The 20,168-nt window shown below is 57.8% G+C and overlaps 3 protein-coding genes across 15 annotated transcripts in view; 2 read left to right on the top strand and 1 right to left on the bottom strand.

The window, feature by feature from the left end:
- Positions 1 to 2,031: 2,031 nt before the first annotated feature.
- LOC123379432 (translation initiation factor IF-2-like) lies at positions 2,032 to 5,567 on the bottom strand. Its single transcript, XM_045034875.1, has 2 exons — positions 4,839 to 5,567; positions 2,032 to 2,624 (listed from the first exon to the last, which is right to left on the bottom strand). The coding sequence occupies exons 1-2, from the start codon at positions 5,565 to 5,567 to the stop codon at positions 2,463 to 2,465; spliced, it is 891 nt and encodes a 296-aa protein (XP_044890810.1). The 3' UTR covers positions 2,032 to 2,462.
- On the top strand, positions 4,340 to 17,822 carry SH2D5 (SH2 domain containing 5). 7 transcript variants are annotated; one of them, XM_045035211.1, is made up of 11 exons: positions 5,401 to 5,456; positions 6,767 to 6,931; positions 9,567 to 9,827; positions 10,174 to 10,257; positions 10,744 to 10,818; positions 11,787 to 11,933; positions 13,201 to 13,449; positions 13,617 to 13,791; positions 14,121 to 14,229; positions 14,727 to 14,886; positions 15,553 to 17,822. In XM_045035211.1, the coding sequence occupies exons 3-11, from the start codon at positions 9,741 to 9,743 to the stop codon at positions 15,754 to 15,756; spliced, it is 1,290 nt and encodes a 429-aa protein (XP_044891146.1). In that variant the 5' UTR covers positions 5,401 to 5,456; positions 6,767 to 6,931; positions 9,567 to 9,740; the 3' UTR covers positions 15,757 to 17,822. The 7 variants fall into 7 exon arrangements, with proteins under 7 accessions (XP_044891147.1, XP_044891146.1, XP_019691861.3 ...); XM_045035212.1 differs by lacking the exons at positions 5,401 to 5,456; positions 6,767 to 6,931 and adding an exon at positions 4,340 to 4,923; XM_019836302.3 differs by lacking the exon at positions 6,767 to 6,931 and having other exon boundaries at positions 5,403 to 5,456.
- Positions 17,823 to 18,864: 1,042 nt separating this feature from the next.
- The window catches only part of KIF17 (kinesin family member 17), a 49,193-nt gene continuing 47,889 nt past the window's right edge, over positions 18,865 to 20,168 (top strand). For 4 of the 7 annotated variants that reach the window (XM_045035209.1, XM_045035208.1, XM_045035207.1 and 1 more), the window contains exon 1: positions 18,867 to 19,433. In XM_045035209.1, coding sequence (XP_044891144.1) covers positions 19,203 to 19,433 — 231 coding nt within the window. In that variant the 5' untranslated portion in view covers positions 18,867 to 19,202. Of the gene's footprint in view, positions 19,434 to 20,168 lie in introns of all 7 variants that reach the window. The other 3 variants (XR_006583973.1, XM_006934375.4, XM_019836298.3) reach the window with 3 other exon arrangements.

The raw sequence follows: 20,168 nt of genomic DNA, 5'->3' as shown, positions 1-20,168 counted from the left end.
CAAAGGTAGTGTGAGATCATTGTCAAAGTACTGAACCATGTTCACTACACTGAAGTTACTAAGGCATTTTAGAATTTTAGGAAAGACCTTTTTTTTTTTTTTTTTAAGCAAATGAGCAAGAATTCTCTAATTTCACAAGAGTTCAGTTTGGCTGTTTAAATGACCATTCACTGTAGTTTCCTATTGCTAGGTGCTGTAAATCACACTATCTCAGATTCTCACAAATATGTTCTCAAAGATGTGTGAAATGAACCCCGATTTGCAGAAGCAAATAAATTTAGCTAATTTTCTCCAGTTTAAACACGTAGTAAGTGATGGAGTGAGACGCAAATCCAGGCTTGGTAGATGGATGACCAGTCACCTTTCCTCCACACCCTCCTTAGCGGTTTTAGACACTGATGGCTCAGGTAGCAAAACCCCTGCCCACAACCCACAAGAGGATCTTGCCTTAAGATTAGCGGGCAATGGTTACCAGATTTTTTTGTTAGGAGATTTTGAAACTAGGTTTTAAACAGCTAGGAGCTTCCATGTTAAAGATGAGCAAGAAAAGGAAAGAGGAGACAGACATAAGTTTGAGTTTCAAATGCCGGGGAGGAGAGAAGAGCAGCCAGGTGGTCAAGAGATACGAGTCTGCTCTCAGCTGAGGTCACCAGAGGCCTGCGCCGCCATTAGCTGCCACCTGGGCCAGCCCTCGGGCCATAGCTGGCTGTGGGTGAAGACAGGCTACAAAGAAAGCGGTGCCTGCTGCATGGGCTGCTTTTTTTTTTTTTTTTAAGTTCACTTAAGTAATCTCTACACCCAGCATGGGGCTTGAACTCATGACCCCGCGATCAAGCGTGGCACACGCCTGCTACTGAGCCAGCCAGGTGCCCCCAATTTTCTATTAAGTATCCTCTATTTTGTCTCCGGCAACAAAGTCTCTAACAAGTGTTTATGGAGAGGGGACCTCTTCCGACCTATACCTTTCAGTTGGAAAAGTACTAGGAACCATTCCTCGTTCCCCTGCTTCTCCAATGGGGTAACAGGTAGCAACAAGAGAAAATGCCTGTTTTGAGGGCACCCATTTTATTCCACTGTATTGGTGGTGGTGGGGACCATTACGTTAATGGTAATATTGAAACAGAAGGGAGTGCAAAGCCTAGAACAGTAAGAGAGGACTAGATTCCCAGAAATAAAGCAGCAGCAGCACTATGCAGGCTGCTCGGGGTGATGCTTGGGGGGGGGGGGAGCAGCGCCCATTCATCCTCCAAAAGCAGAAGCGCTGCCCTAACTGGGACCCTCTGACAGGCGCCCACGGGCTGGAGATGACGATGCAACCTCAGACAAGTCGCTTAACCTTCTGGTTCCCACCTAGAAAACCAGGTGACATGTCCCTGATCCTATAACCTCCACGCTCCGCCAAACCAGAAGACGTTGGAAGAGGAATCTGGGCATGGAGGGTCGTGGTCCACTTTCTGAATTTAATCACCGTACGAAGTGCGCTTGGGCTGCTCTAACAAAGTAGCACAGACCAGGCCAGGCTGCTTAGACAGCAGTTTGTCTCCCAGTTCTGTAGTCTAGAAAGAAGTCCAAGATCGAGGTGTCAACAGGGCTGGTTCTTTCTGAGAGCCAAGGGAAGATCTGTTCCAGTCCTCTCTCTCCTTGGCTTATGGATGGCTGTCTGATGTCTTCACCTTGTCCTTGCTCTGTGTCTGTCTAAATTTCCTCTTCTTCTTTTTTTATGTAAAGTTTGTTTTGAGACAGAAAGAACGCTTAAAAAGGGAGGGGGAAGGGGCACCTGGGTGGCTCAGTTGGTTGAGCATCCAACTTCAGCTCAGGTCAAGATCTCGCAGTTCATGGGTTCAAGCCCCGCACCAGGCTCTGTGCTGACAGGTCACACCCTGGAGCCTGTTTTGGACTGTGTCTCCCCCTCTCTCTCTGCCCCTCCCCCCTCTCAAAAATACATTTAAAAGGTGAGGTGGGGGGAGAGGCAGAGAGAGAAGCGGGGGAGAGGCAGAGAGAGAGGGAGAGAGAGAATCCCAAGCAGGCTCTGCATTGACAGTGCAGAGGCTCAAACTCATGAACAATGAGCTCATGACCTGAGCTGAAATCAAGAGTTGGACGTTTAACTGACTGAGCCACCAGACACCCCTAAATTTCCTCTTCTTAAAAGGACCCTGCTGATACGGGATGAGTGCTCACCCTAATGACCTCATTTTAATTTACCTCTTTGGGGACCCTCTCAGTCACAGTCACATTCTGAGGCACTAGGGGTTAGGGCTTCAATAACGGGAGGTTAAGGGAGGAGAAACAGTTCAGCCTCATAACACATCTTTGTGTTTGGTTTTCGTTTGTGTTCTAGGCCAGTCGCTTTGGGAGGGTGCAATCTTGGGGGTAGGTTGCAGGGACAGCCGTGAGGACATACCTTAGAGAATGCAATAATGGTGCTCAAGGTTGAAAGTAACCGTCAATGCGGGAAGGTGTTAACTGAGGAAACGGATGGGAGCTTGCGCCGTGAAAACCAGATGTGGGGGGGGGGGTGTTCTGAGGGCTGCTGCGAGCCCACCGGCTTGGCGATCAGACTTGAAATGATGTGATGTTACTTCCCGCTCACCTTCATCAGCCGGCAACCCCAGTACCAGATTCTGAAAGTTTAGAGAAAAAAGGGAAGATTGTGATAGCAAGCTCACAGCTGTAGTTTAGTAATTATCATTGACTCATCAGGAAATAACCATGTGTGCCCTAACATGTTCAGGGATCATAAACTCAGCACCCTAGCTTGCCTTTTTTTTTTTGTCATTTCTTCCTCTGCTTCATAGAAATAGCTCCTTTCGGCTTCCTGCAGAAGTGAGTCACTAACCCAATGGCTGAAGTTCTACCCTGTTGCCTCCCGGGAGCTGTGTTGTGATCGGTGCAGGACGAGATACCTGGGGCGGATGATGACGCGGTGATGACCGTTGTATGCTGTCGTCCTGCACGGAACTAGGTTAGCCTACCCAGGAGATGGCTGACACCCAGCGAAATTTGTTTCCTTTGATGCAAACCGCAGCTTTTACATCTCACGGACCTTTAGTAAGGCAGCATGCATAGCAGAAGCTCAGAGTTTCTGTGCTTTTAGTGGAATTAGATCAACTGAACTTGGTAACGTGGGGGAATAGCTCAGGTGAGCAGTCACATTACTTTGATACATAAATAGAAATGAAGGAATGAACTTCAAATGGACAAAGGCATTTGGTTTTGAAACATTGTATTCCTGGGGTGCTTGGGTAGCTCAGTGAGTTAAGCATCTGACTCTGCTCAGGTCATGATCTTGTGGTTCACGGTGGGTGAGTTTGAGCCCCACCTCGGGCTCTGTGCTGACAGCTCAGAGCCTGGAGCCTGCTTGGGATTCTGTGTGTGTGTCTCTCTCTCTCTCTCTCTCTCTCTCTCTCTGCCCCTCTCCGGTTCACACACACACTCTCTCTCTCTCTCAAAAATAAAACATTAAAAATATATATATTAAAAAAGAAAGAAAGAAACGTTGTATTCTTGAGGGTGAAGACCAACAAAAAAGGGATCTTTGGTGGTCAGGAGCCAATGTCACATACATATTTCACACATTATCTTTCCAGATTGTGGTGTTTTGTTGTAAGTCTCAGTATCTCTGGGACCTAGCACAGTGCCGGCCACTGAGACCTTGACCCTCTGTCCCCTTATCCCGATAAAGGTTTAGAAAGCAGAATTCTCTTTCTGATTTACTTTTTTTCACCATCTGAATTTAATTCCTTGGTCTTTTTTCATTTTGACCCGAAACAAATTCCTGTCACTGTTTTAAAAAAGCGTATGCCCCAGAAGTAATTGTGTGCATCAGAAACTTGTGAGAGCCAATAGTTAAGACAGCTGTGGCTTGTGTTGTTTTCTCTGAAGAGTCCAAGCAGGACTGTGAATCCAGTAATTGATTGGTAAGTCCTCTAAAATTTACATGCTTTTTTTTTTTAATTAAGAAAGCTAGTAAGAATTAACCCTTTAGCTTTTGTCTAACACCAGCTGGTATTAATTATTGAGCATTTCACTTACTGTGGGTCAGGTACTGTGCCAAGCACTTTGCCCAGGAAACTCACTGGAATCCTCACGTCACTATGCGTCAGGTGTTAGTAACGCTTGCAGATGAGGCACTCAGGATTACAGGGATTAAGGTGTTTGCCCAAGGTCCCACATCTGGTAAGACAACGTGCCCAAAGTTGGGGCCAAGCCTCTAACCAATACGCCCCAAAGCTGCCTCTGGAAGGGCACGCGGATGTTCTGGGGAGACCAAGGGAATGCCCAGAACAGAGGTGGGGCTCAAACCAGCCTCCTCCTGGAACTCACCTGAGGCTCTCAGCCCCAGACCTTGTTTCTCTGCCTCCTCCGCCTCTGTCCCTTCCTGGGGTGCAGCCTCTGCTCTCCCACTGGACCTGAGCCCCGGTGCCCTTTTTTCTGAAGAGTAGCACATTGGCAATGTCTGGTGTCTCCTCTCTGCGGTGAAACTCACGTCTCACTTACACCGAAGGCCGGGTTGAATTGGGTTTGCAATTTATTTTTTGGCACCTACAAGGTGCCTGGCCTGATGGGAACGAAAGTGCTTTCCAGTTCAGAGCTCTAGCTGACACTCCGGCTGGATCTGCTCACCCGAAGGACAGGGTCACGGCCCACGTACAGTGACCAAGGTTCACGCTGAACTGGGCAGACTCAACTGATCCTTCTAGGAAACCGGCCCGGCGGGAAAAGGATGAGGAAGAGGATACGCGATACCCCCTACCATCGGAGGGCGAGGGAGGAAGGGTGCGGCTAGCTGGGTTGCCTCGGCGGAGACCGGGTCCTCGGCGCGTTCACTCACTCACCGAGACAGCAACCACTGAACGGAACAGGCTCTGTCCTGCGCACTGGGGATGGAAGCCCCTTCTCATCAGTGCCGCTTGCACTCTAGTAAGAGGAGTGGGGTGACCAGCAAGAGTTGCGACGGCTCTCCAGGGGTTAGGGGAGTCCCTGGTGGTCTGGGAAGGCTTCCCGGAGGAGGAGCTGCTGGAGCCGCCGCTTGAAGAAGGAGGAGCTAGCTGGGGGGCAGAAAGGGGAGGTCTCTTCAAAGAGGGGAACCGCCGGCGAGGCCCTGGGCACTGAGGGTCCCCAGCCGGAGTAGCGACGCCCTCGGTGGGCAGAGATGACCCCTCAGGCCCTTTAAGGCGGAGCGCCGAGGCGCCGGGGCGAGAGCTGGCGGGGGCGGTGCCAGGGCCCCTCGCGGCCGCTGATTGGGCGGCGCGCTCGACCGGAGCCGCTCGGCGGGCGCCGATTGGTGAGTTAGCGCCGGGCGCCGCCGCCAGGTGATTCGGGTGCTGGTTCCCGCGGCCACGTGGGGGGCGCGCGGGCGGGGGGCGCCGCGGGGCGGGAGGCGGAGACGCGCAGGACGCGCGGGGGGTGCGGCGCGGAGCAGCGGCGACGGGGCTCGAGACGCGGAGGCCGCGGTGAGTGAGCGCAGGGGAGCCGGGCAGGGGCTGGGGCTGGGGGGTCGGCGGGAGCGGGGTTCGGTCCCCGGTCGCAGAGGTGGGGAGGAGGTCTCGGCTGGGGAGGCGCATCCCGGCCGCTGCTTCGCATCACCGCCACCTCCGCCGTCACCGGCCGTCACCTCTGCCGTCACCCCCGCCGGCGTCCTGCCTCGCTCGCCCCTCGGTCGGTCCGGGGAGTTGCTCTGCCCCGGGCCGGGTACCGTCAGCCCAAAGCCCTGGCCGCAGTCCCCAGGAATGACAATAAGAGCGGGAAGAATGACCCGCGCTGGGCAGCGCTCTGTGCCTCCCGGGCGCTGACCCCCTGCGTGCCTTCGGCCCCACTTAATCCTGAAAACAGCACTTTCCGCTCAATGTCGTCTGTTTGGAGCGGCCGTCCCCAACCACCCTGTATGAAATAGCACCCCCCGAACACCCACACCACGTATCCTCCCCACCTTACTGTTTTTCTCCAGATCACGTAAGTCCCCTGAAATGTTGCTATCTAGTACCCTCCCCCCCCAGGACAGGGACTGTTTTGTTCCTGGCTGGTAGTTGGCGCTTGAAATATTTTCAGGAGGAACAAACAACCCAGGAGACAGCTGCTCTTATTATCCCCACTTTACAGTTGAGGAAATGGAGGCTGGGAGGTTAAGTGGCTTGCCCAAGGTCATACCAGCCTCCTGGACCTCACAATCTGTGATGTTGATCTTGACCTCTGGCTGCTTGGTCCAGTCCCCTCCCACCCGGAGGCCAAGGGTAGGTGAGGGTGGCACAAGGAGTGTGCTGGGGCAGGGGGGGCTCTTTTGTGCAGCCGAGCCAAAGATAGTGGAGGTGAGGCAGGTGACCGGAGGGGCTCTGGCAGCCCCAGACCATCTGGGCAGAGAGGCAGTCAGACAGAGAACACAGCTGCTTTGCTGATTAAGATCAGCCCCTAGCACCTGAGGTGCTCCGGGCAGCTGGATAGACTGGGACTCACCAAACTCGAATGTGAACACCTTGCTTACTGGGGAGGGGAGTCTGAGGACACTGCCGTGGCCTAGGGGAAGAGCCCTCAGAGACCCAGACTTGCTTCCCACCCCCCCCCCTTATGCTGTGTGACCTTTGGCAAGTGGCTTCACCCCTCTGAACTACCCTTTGCTAAGCCCAGACTCCAGGCTGAGCGGTCTCCCAAGATGCTGTAAAGGTTGGCCCCGCCATGACTCAACTCAGCTGTGATGCGGTGCAGTAGAGGGCTTCTGTCCTTGCCCTTCGACACAGATCAACCCATCCAGTGTCCTGTCTCTAAGCAGGGCCACCTGGAAAACCTCAGAGGCGCAAGAGAAGAGCCCCAGCCTCATTCCAAAGGTGTCCCCCTAGAAAGGTGCTGACCCAGCCAGTCTCCTGTGTAAAACCTTGGAAAAACAGTTGTGTTCCAAAGCGATGAGCGGGTGTTTGTGCCCAGAATGAGTAAGCAGGTCTGTTTCCCAGGGTTGGGGTGAGCCTGGTACCCTCACTGGTCCCTTGGGCAGCCCCCAACTCCAGGCTTGGGGCTGAAATGCACTGAGAGGGAGGTTTGGGAGGGAGGGAGAGGAAGAGACAAACTTCCAGTTTCCTGGGGAATGGGGGGGGGGGGAGGATCCAGAGATGGTAGGTGGTGGGGCGCCCCCACCTCCACCATCCGGACAGTGGAGTGTCCCCAAGCAAGCTGCTGCTCTGGATCTGGAGGGAGGAGGCAGCTTGCAGCCCTAGACACAGTTGTCTCGGCATGTGTGAGAGCGAATGTGCGTGTGCCTGCGGACCCATGTGGCTCTTTGCTGTCTTACACCCTTAGTGTCTGAGGGGCTGTGTCAGCACAGGAAGGGTGGGAAATGTGCTCCTTATCTCTCCCTGCTCCCATCCCTCCTTTATCTCTTATTTTGTCCTCTCATCTCCGTTCGCACTTCCACTGGCTGCCCTTTATCTCCTCTTGTCTCCCTTTTGCCCCATTTGGTTTTTGGCCTTTGCCTCCTCTGTTTCCCACTGCCTGCGGGTCCAGGGCATCCCAGCCCATGATGTGATATTGAGGGCAAAAGGCGAGGTCACTGGAAGCCCCAGCTTTATACCTGGCATGGCGGCCACATAGCTTTTGTGCCAGTTACACATCTAATTTTGTTGTATTTAAACATCAAATGGAGGATAGGTGATGGACATGATGTGAAGAACGGTCAGGATCACAAAGTGGGTGTGAGACCAGAAAAGCAGGAGGGGAGAGAGTACAGGAGGGAGGAACCAGGAAGGCATCAAGGGGAGCACGATGAGGCCTTTATTTCTGGCTCTTCTGGTGCTGGCGACTCACTGAAAGTAAAGTAGTAGGTTGCTCGCAGAATGTACTGGAAGGCTGCTGCTGCCCCCACCCTCGCTGAGCCTGGGGCTGAAGGTCTGGGCTGGCAGAGGTAGGGGCGGTTCCTGGGCTCTTGGCCTTGGGAGTGTCAGTTTCTAAGCACCTGCCTGAAGGTGGAGCCTAAGTGGGACACGCCCATTTCCTGCCGGGGCGGGGCCCTGATGCCACCTGCTTTCTCCTGGAGGAATCTTTGCTCCTAGTCAGGCCTCTCCTTCTGACTTGCTCTCCTAGACTGGGAGGTCTTCTAGTCCTTCAGTGTAAGGAGGGTGCTGGAAGTGGTCAGACCTCTCTGTCCTCCCAAGCTCCCTCCCGAACAGCAGACTTTGGGGTCCCCCATCCTCTCTATACCTGTTCAGTGTCGCTCCCCGCCCAGATGGCATCATGCTGGGTGCCTGCTCCTCCATTCAGGTCTTGCCTCCTCACATTATCCCAGGTTTGGGGATGAGGAAATGGAGCCTCAGAGAGGTGGGGCAGCTTGCCCAGACTCACACAGCATCTGGACACAGGTCTCTCTGATCCTAAGTGCAGTGATTAGAAGTAGTCTGGGGAGACAGAGCCAGGCAGGATGGGGGAGGGAGGTGGGAGGGTCTGAGTTGGCCCCAGCAAAAACTAAGGGAGAGAGTCATTGGGGACCCAGGCAGAGGCAGTCAGCCATTCTTTCTCGAGAAGCCTTGACTCCTCATTCACTGTGTACCAGCAATGGTCATGAGCTCTCGGGGGAGTGAGCACTCTCCTGGTCCTTGAGGACAGTCTAAGTAAGAGAGGTTTCCTTTTCTCCACTGGTGGCTCTGGGAGAGGGGCCCCAGGAAAGACCAAAACCTGGGCTGGATTGGGGGACGGGGCCCCCTGGGGGCTTCAGGCAGCGGCTGGAGTCTGGCTGGCCGAATGGGCCAGGGCCTGTGGAGCACATCCCCGCCTCTGCAGCTCCGGCCATCCAGCTCATGGGTCACTCCCATAGATCACAGAGCTCCTGCCTTGCAACTTGCTATAGCTCCCCACTGCCCGTGGGGCACAGCCTACATTCCGGTGGTGTGACATTCAAGGCTGATGCCGACCTGGCTCTGGCCCACTCTTCGGGTAAGGTCTGCCCATCCTGTGACTGCAGACTGTTCTGGCAGCTGTCGTACCCCTCCTCTCAGGTGGTGTCTTCCCAGTGTGCCCCACCTGCTCCTGGCACTTTGTACAGGCTGGCTACAGGACCCTGGACAGGGCAGGCCCGGCCCAGAGCACAGAGATGTCTGTGTTTGACCCAGGGTGTGGCCTGCCACACCCCTACCTTTGGCTCTTTTCCCAAAGCTCACTCCTCAGTGAGGCCTTCCTGGCTGCAGCCAACCCCTAACTTGCATATCATAGCCTCCTCTCTGCTTTATCATGGTCTAGCGTATGGCATATCTTTTTTTTTTTCTTAACTCTTCTAAAGTTTATTAGAGCGTGGGCACATGCATGAGTGGGTGAGGGGCAGAGAGAGAGGGACAGAGAGAGAGAATCCCATGCAGGCTCCCTGAGGTCAGTGCGGAGCTCGACTTGGGGCTTGAACCCACAAACTGTGAGATTATGACCTGGGCGGAAACCAAGAGTCAGACGGGCGAGCCACCGAGCCACCCAGGCACCCCTAGCAAATTCCTTCTCCTATTGATTAGTTCGCTTTCTTTCACACGAGAATGTGGGCTCCCCGAGGCAGGAGGGAGTCGGTCATTTTGTTCTGGGCTGTGTGTTCCCTGTGTCCCCAGTGCCCTGGATGCTGCCTGGCACACGGCAAGTGCTCCGGAAGGATTTGTGAGGTGCAGGAGATCCCTGGCCTCTGAGGAGAGCAGCGTGGCTCCAGTACGTGGGAACCGTCCCTTCTCCCCTGCCCTCTGCTGCCTCCTGCCCTGTGGAGCTCGAAGCTGGGCACCCTGGGGGCCATGCAGAAGGCCGGGGCAGGGGGCCGGAGAGCCTCTGACTGCGGTCCAGCCCCTCACCGGCCCAGGTGCATCACCAAGTTCGCCCAGGTGGGTGGGGCCGCCCCCACGGGGTGCGCTCTGGTGCGTGGTGACTGAGTGGCGGGTCATGGGGAGTGGGGAGGAGCCATTTCTGTGTCTTCCCTCCCTGACCCGGGCTCCAGAATGTGTGTGTGCACAGGTGAGGAGACGGGGCCTCAGAGGGGCAAAGCGGCTCGGGCAAAGCCACCTGCTGGGAAGCGGGAGAGCCTACTAGGCCGGAGCACAGTGCTCTGTCACTGTCCACAGCTTACCCCACAGGGCAGAGCGTGTGTTGGTAGGAGGGAGGGATTTGGAGGAGGGGATCAGGAGCCATGGAACTGCCTTGCCTCCCTCCCGCCCTCACCACACCCCCAAGCAGTATGTGGGTTCCTTCCCTGTGGACGACCTGGACCCCCAGGAGAGCGTGTGGCTGGTTCAACAACAGCTGTGGGCACTGAAGGTAGGGAGCTGGGGAGGGCACATCCCGGGCAGGGAATCACAGCCTTGGAATGTCAGGCTGGAATGGCCCCGAGACCGTCTGATCCAACCCCCAATCACAGATGGAGCAAATGAGGCCCTGGAAGGGGTGACACCAAAGCCGTTCTGAGAAGCGGGCCCCGCGAGGGCCATCCCCAGGCTCCTATAGCCGTGCCCCTTATGCCCGGGGACCCCTTCCCTTGGGCAGTCGTGACCTGTGTCCCATGGGTGGAAGCCATAGATGGGACATGTGGGGGATGGTCATAACACGGCCAGCTATGGCCCTCCTGGGGGTGGTCTGCCAGGAGCCATCCACGCTTCCCCGGCTCTTGAGGCATCCACCGCTCAGTCCCTTGGCAGCTGGGGAGGGGTTGGCTGACCAGCCTGTGGTGACTGATGCTGAGGCTGGGCGGGACAGGGCAGGGCCTGGGAGGTAATACCTGCGCCCGTCCAACTCTCTCCTGCCTAGGATTATCCCAGACGCCGGGCTGTCATCCTGAAATTCAGCCTTCAGGGCCTCAAGATCTACAGCGGGGAGGGTGAGGTAGGAGCCCGTGTGGGTGCAGGTGAGGACTGGACGGGACAAGTGTCCTACTCAGAATGCACCTGGCCCTGCGCCACCCCTGGAGCCTCCCCACCACCCCAGCCTGCTCTGGGCCTTTGAACATTCTCTCTCTGAGGGCCCTGCCCTCTGGCAAGCTCTCCAGAATGTCCGGGGATTAACTCCTGGCCTGAGCGTCAGGCCGGTCAGCCCCAGCTTTTTGCAGGTCCCCGGGCCTCTGTGTAAGCCTGTCCAGAGTTGGCCAGTGGGCTGTGGCCAGACTCAGACTGGAGGCCAGTTGGGAGCCCCTGCTTGGTCGCTGACCCTCCTCCCGGTGCAAGGCCGGTGTGTGTTGAACGCTCACCTCGTGCCAGACTGTGTAGCCCACAACCCCCGGGCCACTCTCCTAAGACTGTGGTGCAGATCGTGTCCCAGACGTGTGCATCACAGGGGCCCTGGGGTCAGGTCCTGTGCCATGTGCGTGAGGTCTCACTGACCCCCACCCACAACCCCATCAGAGGGAGGTACTGTCTCCCCTTAACAATTGTCACAAGGGCTCAGAGGGCTGTGCTTACCTGCCCACGGCACACAGAGTGGGGCAGAGCCAGGATTCAAACCTTGGTCACCTGACTCCAGAGACCAGGGGTGCGACCCCAGGGCCTGCTGCCACTGCCTTTCTCCGTGACCCTGCAGACTGTGAATACTTCGGCCCTCAGTTCCACAGCATGGGGATGACGATCCCAACCAGCAGGTTGGCAATGGGGAGTAAGGGGCCAAGCCCAGGGGCCATGTGAAGGACGAGGGTTCCCCTTTGAAGCAGGGTTTGGGCAGGCCTGGGAGGAGAGAAGAGCTCCTCCCCCGGGAGCTGGTGGACCCTAAGCTGGAGAGCAGGCCTGGGAGGCCAGCCGGCAGGTGTGTGGGGCCCACGGGTGGTGGGACTGATGGAGGCTGTCCCGCCCCCTCCTTTGCAGGTGCTCCTGATGGCTCATGCTCTGAGGCGCGTGCTCTACTCTACCTGGTGCCCAGCTGACCGCCAGTTTGCCTTCGTGGCCCGAAACCCCCAGAGCCCAGCCAGCAAGCTCTTCTGCCACCTCTTTGTAGGCAACCAGCCCGGAGAGGTATCTGGGGCCTGGGGCAGGCGAACCATCACTGAGGGTGGGGTTGGGGGGTGTGCTGTGCGTCAGCAGGGCCTCCAGGGGACCGAGGCCTCGGAGGGCTTAGTCAAGCTGGCCCGAGCCCCCTCCAGGCAGGCACTCCTTGTCACACCTGCTCCTCCTGTGGCTCTGCCCCACCGGGGACGCCACAAAAGCAAGTTAGCGGCCTCAGCATTCCCGGGGCCTGGAAGTGGGTGTCAGGACATGTGCTTAGAAATTGGATGGTCACACTGCCAGGCCTTTGCTCGTGCTGTTCTCTCTGCCTGGAATTCCCTTCCCCTTCTGGCAAATTCCAACTTGCCCTTCAAGGCCAGTCCCTGTATCTGTGAAGCCCACCTGGAGTCCTCTAGACCACTCTTCCCTTCTGAGGTCTTGTGACATGAGCCACGCTTTAGCATTGGTCTGTCCCTGATGACAGACAAGGGAATTCTGTGAGAGCAGAAACTGGGTCCAGGTCATGAACCGCTCTAGTGCTTGGCCCCTCGGAGCTAGAGGGTGAGCGGACAGATCCTGGAAGTCAAAGCTAGTGTGACGGCCGTGAACCACAGAGCCTTGACAGCCAAGTGTTTGGCAAGCGGAGGCTGGCTTGGCTCCATCCAGCAATGGTTTGCCGTCACCCCTGTGTCTCCAGCTCTGTGCTGGCTGCTGGAATGACAGGTGGCTGAGACACTGCCCTTAATCTTCCGGAGCTCACGGTTCCAAAATGTTGGAGCTAGATAATGTGTGTGGTGGGTAGAATGTACTGGCCCCAGAGCAGTGGGCCCATGCTGGGGGCTTTCTGTGCTCCATTTCACTAAAGGAGCACAGGGAAGTGGAGATAAGGAAACTGAGGCACGGAAGTGCCATGCTCTGCCTAGAGTCGCAGAGCAGCCCCTACATGACAGAGCCAGGATGGGATCCCAGGTTGTGTGACTGGAGGGCCTGGGCTCTTAGCCACTGCTCTAAGAGGGTACTGACACAGGGTGTACCTAGGGGATAGGAGTGCGTTTAGCCTGTGTATTCCCAGCTCTGGGCATGACGTCTGGAACAAAACAGATGCCCAGTGTTTGTTAAATGAATAAAGGAAGGTGGTAGGGGGGACTGCATGGTGGTGAAGTTTTGGGGGATAAGTAGGAGTTTTCCCAGGAAGAATGCGGGAGAGGATCCTGAGTCAAGGGGCTACCTGCACTGATGCCTAAGGGGTTCCCCAGGAAACCTGCCCCAACTGAGTCAACCCCTTCCCCCTCCCTAGGTCCAGATCCTGCACCTGCTGCTCTGCCGTTCCTTCCAGCTTGCTTACCTCTTGCAGCACCCTGAGGAGCGGGCACAGCCTGAGCCCTGCCTGGCGTCTGCAGGAGACATGCCCCTGAAGCCACTGTCCAGCCCGGGGGCCCCCCCTGGCCTTGTACGGGAACCCTTCAGCCGGGATCAGCTTTCACAGAACGTTCATGCATTGGTCTCCTTCCGGCGGCTTCCTGCAGAGGGGCCTGTGGGCAGTGGGGTATGCAGCACCCCAGCCAGGGAGCGGGCAGTGGACAGGGGACCTGGGCGAGGGTTAGGGGGTCATAGGAGGGGAGTGCTGGACTTGAGTGGGAGGGGGCTTTGCCTGACCTGACGTGGATGGGCCTGAGTCTGCCTGCCCGTTGTGGGCCCCTCTTGGTGCCCTAGAAGGAGCTGCCAGAGTCAGAAGGCCGTGGGGGCACCCGCCATGCCCGCCTGGGGAATCCCTACTGCTCACCCACACTGGTGCGCAAGAAGGCCATCCGCAGCAAGGTGATCCGCTCCGGGGCTTACCGAGGCTGCACCTACGAGACTCAGCTGCAGCTGTCAGCTCGGGAGGCCTGTGAGTTGCAAAGAGCTCGCCTGCCCCAAGGTAGCAGGGGCGCAGGCCTGAGTGGCCCTTTCTGCAAGGCTGGGCCTGTGTGTGGTTATGTGCGTGTCCACGTGAGTTCGCATGTCGGTCTGCATGCTTGGGGGGCTTGCATAGGTGATGGTACAGCTGTGGGTGTGCTTCAGCTGGTGAGTGGGTGTGAGTGGGGTGTGCCTTGTGCGGATGTGTCTTTGCTGGGGGAGTCTTGGTGAGGAGACGAGCGTGGGGGTGTGGGGTCTGTTGTGGTGGGGTGAGCGGGCTGGGCTCAGGCCTCTTCCTCTGACCCCGGCTGGTCTCCATAGTCCCTGCTGCGTGGGAAGCGTGGCCCCGGGGGCCTGGTGGTCCCTCGTGCCTGGTGGAGAGTGAGGGCAGTCTGACGGAGAACATCTGGGCCTTTGCTGGCATCTCCAGGTAGGAGGGGCCTGGCCTGGCCGGATGCCCAGCCCCTGGGGTGGGCAGAGGAATGGATTGTGGGCTCCCTCAGGGCCCTGACATGTACACATTTCTGTATAAGGGCAGAGCCATCCTGACCTTGGTGGCCTCAGGCCAAGGACTTCACCCTACTGGGCCTCAAGTGTGTCACATGTAAAGTGGGAATAATAAGAGGACCTTCATCACAGGTCTGTGGAAAGGATCAAATGGGATAACTCAGGTCAAGCTGTCAGCACCCGGCCTGTCACAGGGCAGCGGCTTCCTAACCATCAGCTCTTCAAAACTCTCCCGGTTGGGCCTTGAAGCGGTCAGCAGCTAGGGACCCCTCAGAAGCCTCTTAGGATGGGAGTCTAAAAGCTTCCTTCTGTGGAGGGCCCACTACTCTGGGTCAAGCATGGTTTCCAGTTAGGCCATTGCCCCGGGGAGCGACCTGAGGCCGGGCTCCCGTCTTCAGCCTCTCCCTCCTGCCCTCCCAGGCCCTTTGCCCTGGCCCTGCTGCGGAGAGACGTGCTTGGGGCCTTCCTGCTGTGGCCCGAGCCGGGCGCCAGTGGCCAGTGGTGCCTGTCAGTGCGGACACAGTGCGGCGTGGTGCCCCACCAGGTCTTCCGGAACCACCTGGGCCGCTACTGCGTGGAGGTGAGTGTGGGGCAGCCTGCTCGGCCCCGCCCCGGCCCTCAGGCCCCACCCTTTCTAGCCACGAAGCCCCCTCGCCTCATCACGGTGCCCCACTGGCTCTCTCTGGCCACACCCCTTATTTAACTCTCCATCTTGACTGCTGGCCCCGCCCTCAGGCTCCGCTTGGCCCCACCTCTCTCTACCGCCCCGCCCTCAGGCCCCTCTCTCCAGAGTGGCCTTTTGGAAGAGACCTCCAGTGTAGAGGCTTGGGCCCGGTCATGTCTCCCATTCCTATAGGGATGCTGGCTTTTAAAAGTGGCTTTCCCACACAACCTAGCCCATTTTTTTTTTTTTTTTTAGCAGAGCTGGAAACTGATTCAGAGAGGGCAGGGGCTAGTCTAGGCTCACCCAGCCCCTGGGCTTCTAGGTCTGGAGTCTTGACCACAGGTTTCCAGGGACTGGGTGTATGCCCTTATCACCAGTTGGATGGCTCAGTCCTGTCTAGGCTGGCAAGAGAGAAAGAGAGGAGACAGTGTCTGGCTCTGCCGTGAGAGGGACAGTGACCTCTCTGGGCTTGAATTTCCTCCCTTCTGGAGTGGGGCAGGATCCCCTGTGAAGGGGTGGTTGGTGTCCAGAGCGGAGCCATGGGGAGACAGGGAGCTGGAGCTTCGGCCTTTTCCTCCTTAGCACCTGCCTGCCGAGTTCGCCAGCCTGGAGGCCCTGGTGGAGCACCATGCTGGGACGGGGCGAAGCTTCTTCTGCTCCCTCGACATGGGCCGCCTGAATCCTGGCTATGAGGAGCAGGACCGGGGGTCCGAGGGCAGACCCCCCCGGACACTGCGGCCCCTTGGCCATGCCAAGTCCGAGGCAGAGCTGCAGGGCCTGGGCTAGGAGGCTGGGCCCCATGCCCACTGGCCCCGCCTCACCCTGGCTCCTGGGCCTCAGCGGGCCGCCCTGCCCTCTGCCACCCCGCTGGTCACCAGTTCCATCCAGTCACTCTGCCCCTTGGACCAGTCTTCCGTCACTTCACTGCCTGTGGTGGGGGTGGGGAGCCCTGGCACTGGGGATTGCCCATGGCTTCTCGTAGGACGTGACTGCTGAGACTGCAGGAGGGGCAGGTGGAGCTCCAGGCTTCTGTTAACTTGCTAGGTGACTTTGGATGCTTGTCTCTAGGCTATTCACCTTACTCCTCGGAGGGGAGCCTTCTGAGGTGGGCAGGAAGGTGTGCTCACCAGGGACATGGCCTCCTAAGGCGGCCAGGCCTTGTGGCCCTGACTGGGAGTCTCCCAAGGGCACCTGACTGAGGTTGCCAGCCATGTAAGGGAGAGGTGTCTGGGGAGGCAGGAGCGAGTCCTCACTGTGAGCAAAGACCTGGGGGCAAGCCACCCTGTCCATGAGAGAAACAGGACTTGGAGGAGCTAGTGGGCATGGCGTCTGGGCGGAGCTACACCCAGGCTGACAGAGAGAGCATGCCTGTTTCTCACATCATTTGAGATTAAGGCAGTCTCCCCTTGAGTGTTGAGAAATGAGGGTTAAGGGGGCATAGGATGGCAGAATGGACGAAGAGCCTTGCCCCCCAAGCCCAGGCGGACACCTGTGTGCAGAAGGGATGTGAACCAGCAGACAGGGCAAAGAATCTCTGTGTTGCTTAGAAAGGCTGGTTGGTCTCCACTCAAAACCACAGGGTTGTGATTCCTGCCTTCTGTGGAGGGATGCCCCGTCTCACCCCTCCCCAACAACCCCAAGAACCACCAAGACGTGCGCGCACACACACACACACACACACACACACACACACACACACACACACACACACCGCACACACTGGCTCGTTTCCTTTGTCCATTTGACTGGCAGGGGCCAGCAGTGAGCCGCAGGAGTACTGGGGTGACCGGGGCTCTATTCAACTTATTCTGCAGGCCATTCTGGGTCTAGCGGCTGCCTGGGAAGCCACCTGGTTTTGGTCCACTTCCCATAACGTGGCGCTGGCTGGCTCTGGTTGTCAGGGGCTACCTCACCAGCCCAAGCCCCCTGGGGCTGGGTCACAGTACAGCCATCCAGAGGTAGAACTGATGTGGACCCTGCTGGGGGGGGGGGGGCGTTGGCCTCAGCAGGGAGTGGGAGTACAGAGAAATGATTCTGCTCTAAGGCAATAGCCCTGAAGTGACTGACAGATCCAGGTGCCCCCCCCGCCCCCCTTTAGAAGCAAGCAAGTTACTTCGTATGAACTTCTCTATTCCTGAGGCAGAGGCTTAGTCACGAATGTGGGGGCTGCCCTCCCCCATCTGGGAGTGGGATGTGACTGTTCAGTGCCTGGAAGGGAGAGGGCGGCCCTGACGGAAGAGAAAAAAGGGAGGACCCTCGGAAAGTCGGGCCTGGTGTTCCCAGCTTACAATCTCCTGCCCAGGAAGTGGTCTTGTCAAAAGGGATAAAAGGGATGGGAGGAAGCCGTCCTTTGGGGGTTCTTTTCACTGGCACCACAGCACTGATTTTATACCGAATGTCAGTGGGACTCATTATACAGCCATTTCCACCAGGGACTGCCACCAGAACCCACGGTCCCCTGGTCTCTAGTGGGAGGCGTGGTCTCACATTTCACCGGCAAGAAAAGGGGTTTGCTGATAGGGTGTTCAGGCTTGCAGCACCAGAGGCACATGTTTAAGAAGACCTGGTGACTGGCCCAGGCTTAGGACCAAGCTTAGCTCTACAAGAGATGGGTTTTGTTGCACAAATCATCCATGTGGACAAGGTATCAGGAATGTTCTCAAAGCACTTTAACGTTCCTTTGCACAGCATTCATCACGTGGTATAAACAGCAAGTTTCTTGACCCATGTGCGCAGACGCTTCAGTGTCTTAAATCATAAGTCAGCTTTCTCTTTGTTCCAACCAGCACCACCTGGGTAGCCAGCTCTCCTTACTGTGTGGACTTGAAACAAATAAAATGCATTTCTTCGGATTGTCTAGTACAGACTTTTCCTTTGAAAGGCAAGGTCTCTGTCCAGTTTGCCTGTCTTGGTTTGCCAACCATACCTTCAGCTGGTGCTGAATGGTGAACCAGACAGAGATCTTGTCCTTCCCAGCAGGGGTGGGGTGGGGTGGGGCGGGGGGAGTCGCTCAGGGTGTCCTGAAGGGATAGGGTCGGTAGCTTTATTCAAATCATGTCTCCGGTTAAAACCTTCAGTGGGTATATCCCACAAAAAAATGACAGCCCGTTATTCTGGTGGAGGGACTTGTACAGAGCCAGCGGATATGGTCCTGGCACCCTCTCCAGCCAAAAGTTTTTGTCTCTCAAAAATGGTTTTGTGTGTTTTTAAAAATATTTTTTTATGCTTATTTTTGAGAGAGTGCGAGTGGGTTAGGGGCAGAGAGAGAGGGAGACACAGAATGCGAAGCAGGCTCCAGGCTCTGAGCTGTCAGCCCAGAGTCTGACGCGGGGCTCGAATTCACCAACCCTGAGATCATGACCAGAGCCGAAGTCCAGTGCTCAACGGACTGAGACACCCAGGCGCCCCTTTTTTGTGTGTTTTTAAGCTGGGTCTTAGAAAAAACTACGACAGCATTAGAAGGAAGCTTTGCTCTGTCGGAGGCCGTCACAGGCTTTGGGCGGCCCTCTCCTGAGTCAGTAGAGGGATGTGGATAGAAGACCGCAAGGTCCTTGTCCGCTTTCTCAGTAGGTCTCCAGCCCCCGCATAAGGCCCCGCCTCCTGTATCTCTCTCGAGGCGGAGTCAAGCCTGGCCTCCTTGCCCTAGCTGGGCAACCTCGGACAAGTTGCTTAACCTCTCTGAACTGGGCGGTGGGGATCAGAGGAGAGAGCGGACTTGAAGCCCTGGTAAGAAGCGGGCAGACGCTCCAGCAAAGCGGGCCGCCCGGACCCGCCTGCAGCTAGGAGACGCTCCTGCAACGAGGCGCCGCGAACGCGGGGATGTCTCGGGAGCCCGCGGCTGTGACGCCACGGGTGTTGCCCGGCAACGGCGAACGCCGCGGCGGAGCGCGTGCCAGCGGGCGGCCGGGGCGGCTCCGGGGCTCGGGTCCTGTGGCGGCGCCTGCAGCGCGGATCCCCCACTTCCCTCTCCCCGGGCCGGGCCTCAGGGGCGGACGAACCCTGGCGCGGGAGGAGGCGGCGGCCCGGCTCCGGTCCTGCGACCCCCGCACCGCGCCCCTCCTTCTCTCAGGGTGCCCCCCGAGGAGTCCCGGCCCGCCGCCGCGGCCCCGCCCCTGCCGCGAGGCCCCGCCCCCCGCGACCGGCGCTGGCCCCGCCCCCCGGCCCGGGCCGTCGAGCGTCCCAGCCGTGCGGCTCACGTCGCGCCGCGCCGGGGGGCGCCCAGCCGCGGCGCCATGGCCTCGGAGTCGGTGAAGGTGGTGGTGCGCTGCCGCCCCATGAATCAGCGGGAGCGGGAGCTGAACTGCCAGCCCGTGGTGACGGTGGACTCCGCGCGCGGCCAGTGCTTCATCCAGAACCCGGGCGCCGCCGACGAGCCCCCCAAGCAGTTCACCTTCGACGGCGCCTACCACATGGACCACTTCACCGAGCAGATCTACAACGAGATCGCCTACCCGCTGGTGGAGGTGAGGGCGCCCGGGAGGCCGCCTCCGAGGACCGGCCAGGCAGGGCTGGGGGCCGCCCCAGGGGTCCTGAGCGGATGGCACTGTACCCAGAGCTGGGCGGGAACTAGCTTCCGGAGGAGCGTGGGTGGGCACCAACAGGTTGGGCTGAAGTCTTTTGTCTAGGCAGGACACGGCTGGGACCCACCTCCAGCCCCCACGCCCGGGTCGCCACCGTCTGCAACGCCAAAGCTCGTCCTCACCTCCACCCCTTCCAGTCCCCTGCCCACAAGAGCTCCAGTCCCCAAGACCCTCCACCCCCCAGCCCTCCACCGTCATCTGAGAACTTGAGGCCTTCTCTCAATGCTCTAGCCGCTGCCACCTCCTCCTGCTCCCAGGCCATGGCCTCTGCTTCCTCCCCTCAGCATTCAGAATCCCCTGTCATCCTCCCTGGGTCAAGCCTGCGGGGGGCGGGGAGACCGCCGCTTCCCTCCTGCCTTAGTCTTGGAGGACTGGAACCCCATTACCTTTGGTCTAACCTACCATTTCCCCCAGCAACAGTTTGTGACCCTTAATAGGGCTTTTGCTTTCCAGAGCACTCACACTAGGTAGCTGGCACATTTGGGACATGGGGAGACTGAGGCCCAGAGGAGGGAAACTTGCCCAGGCTCCCATGGTGGGTTTCTAGCAGAGGAGTGGCTGAAACTCTGCCTCATGCCTTCTGGCCAAGGGCTCTTCCTTTCTACCAACGCCTCCCCA

The sequence above is a fragment of the Felis catus genome, chromosome C1, assembly GCF_018350175.1.
Source record: "Felis catus isolate Fca126 chromosome C1, F.catus_Fca126_mat1.0, whole genome shotgun sequence".
NCBI classification, from domain to species: Eukaryota; Metazoa; Chordata; class Mammalia; order Carnivora; family Felidae; genus Felis; species Felis catus.
Note: the sequence above shows the minus strand (reverse complement) of the source record. Positions and strands in the feature narration are given on the sequence as shown.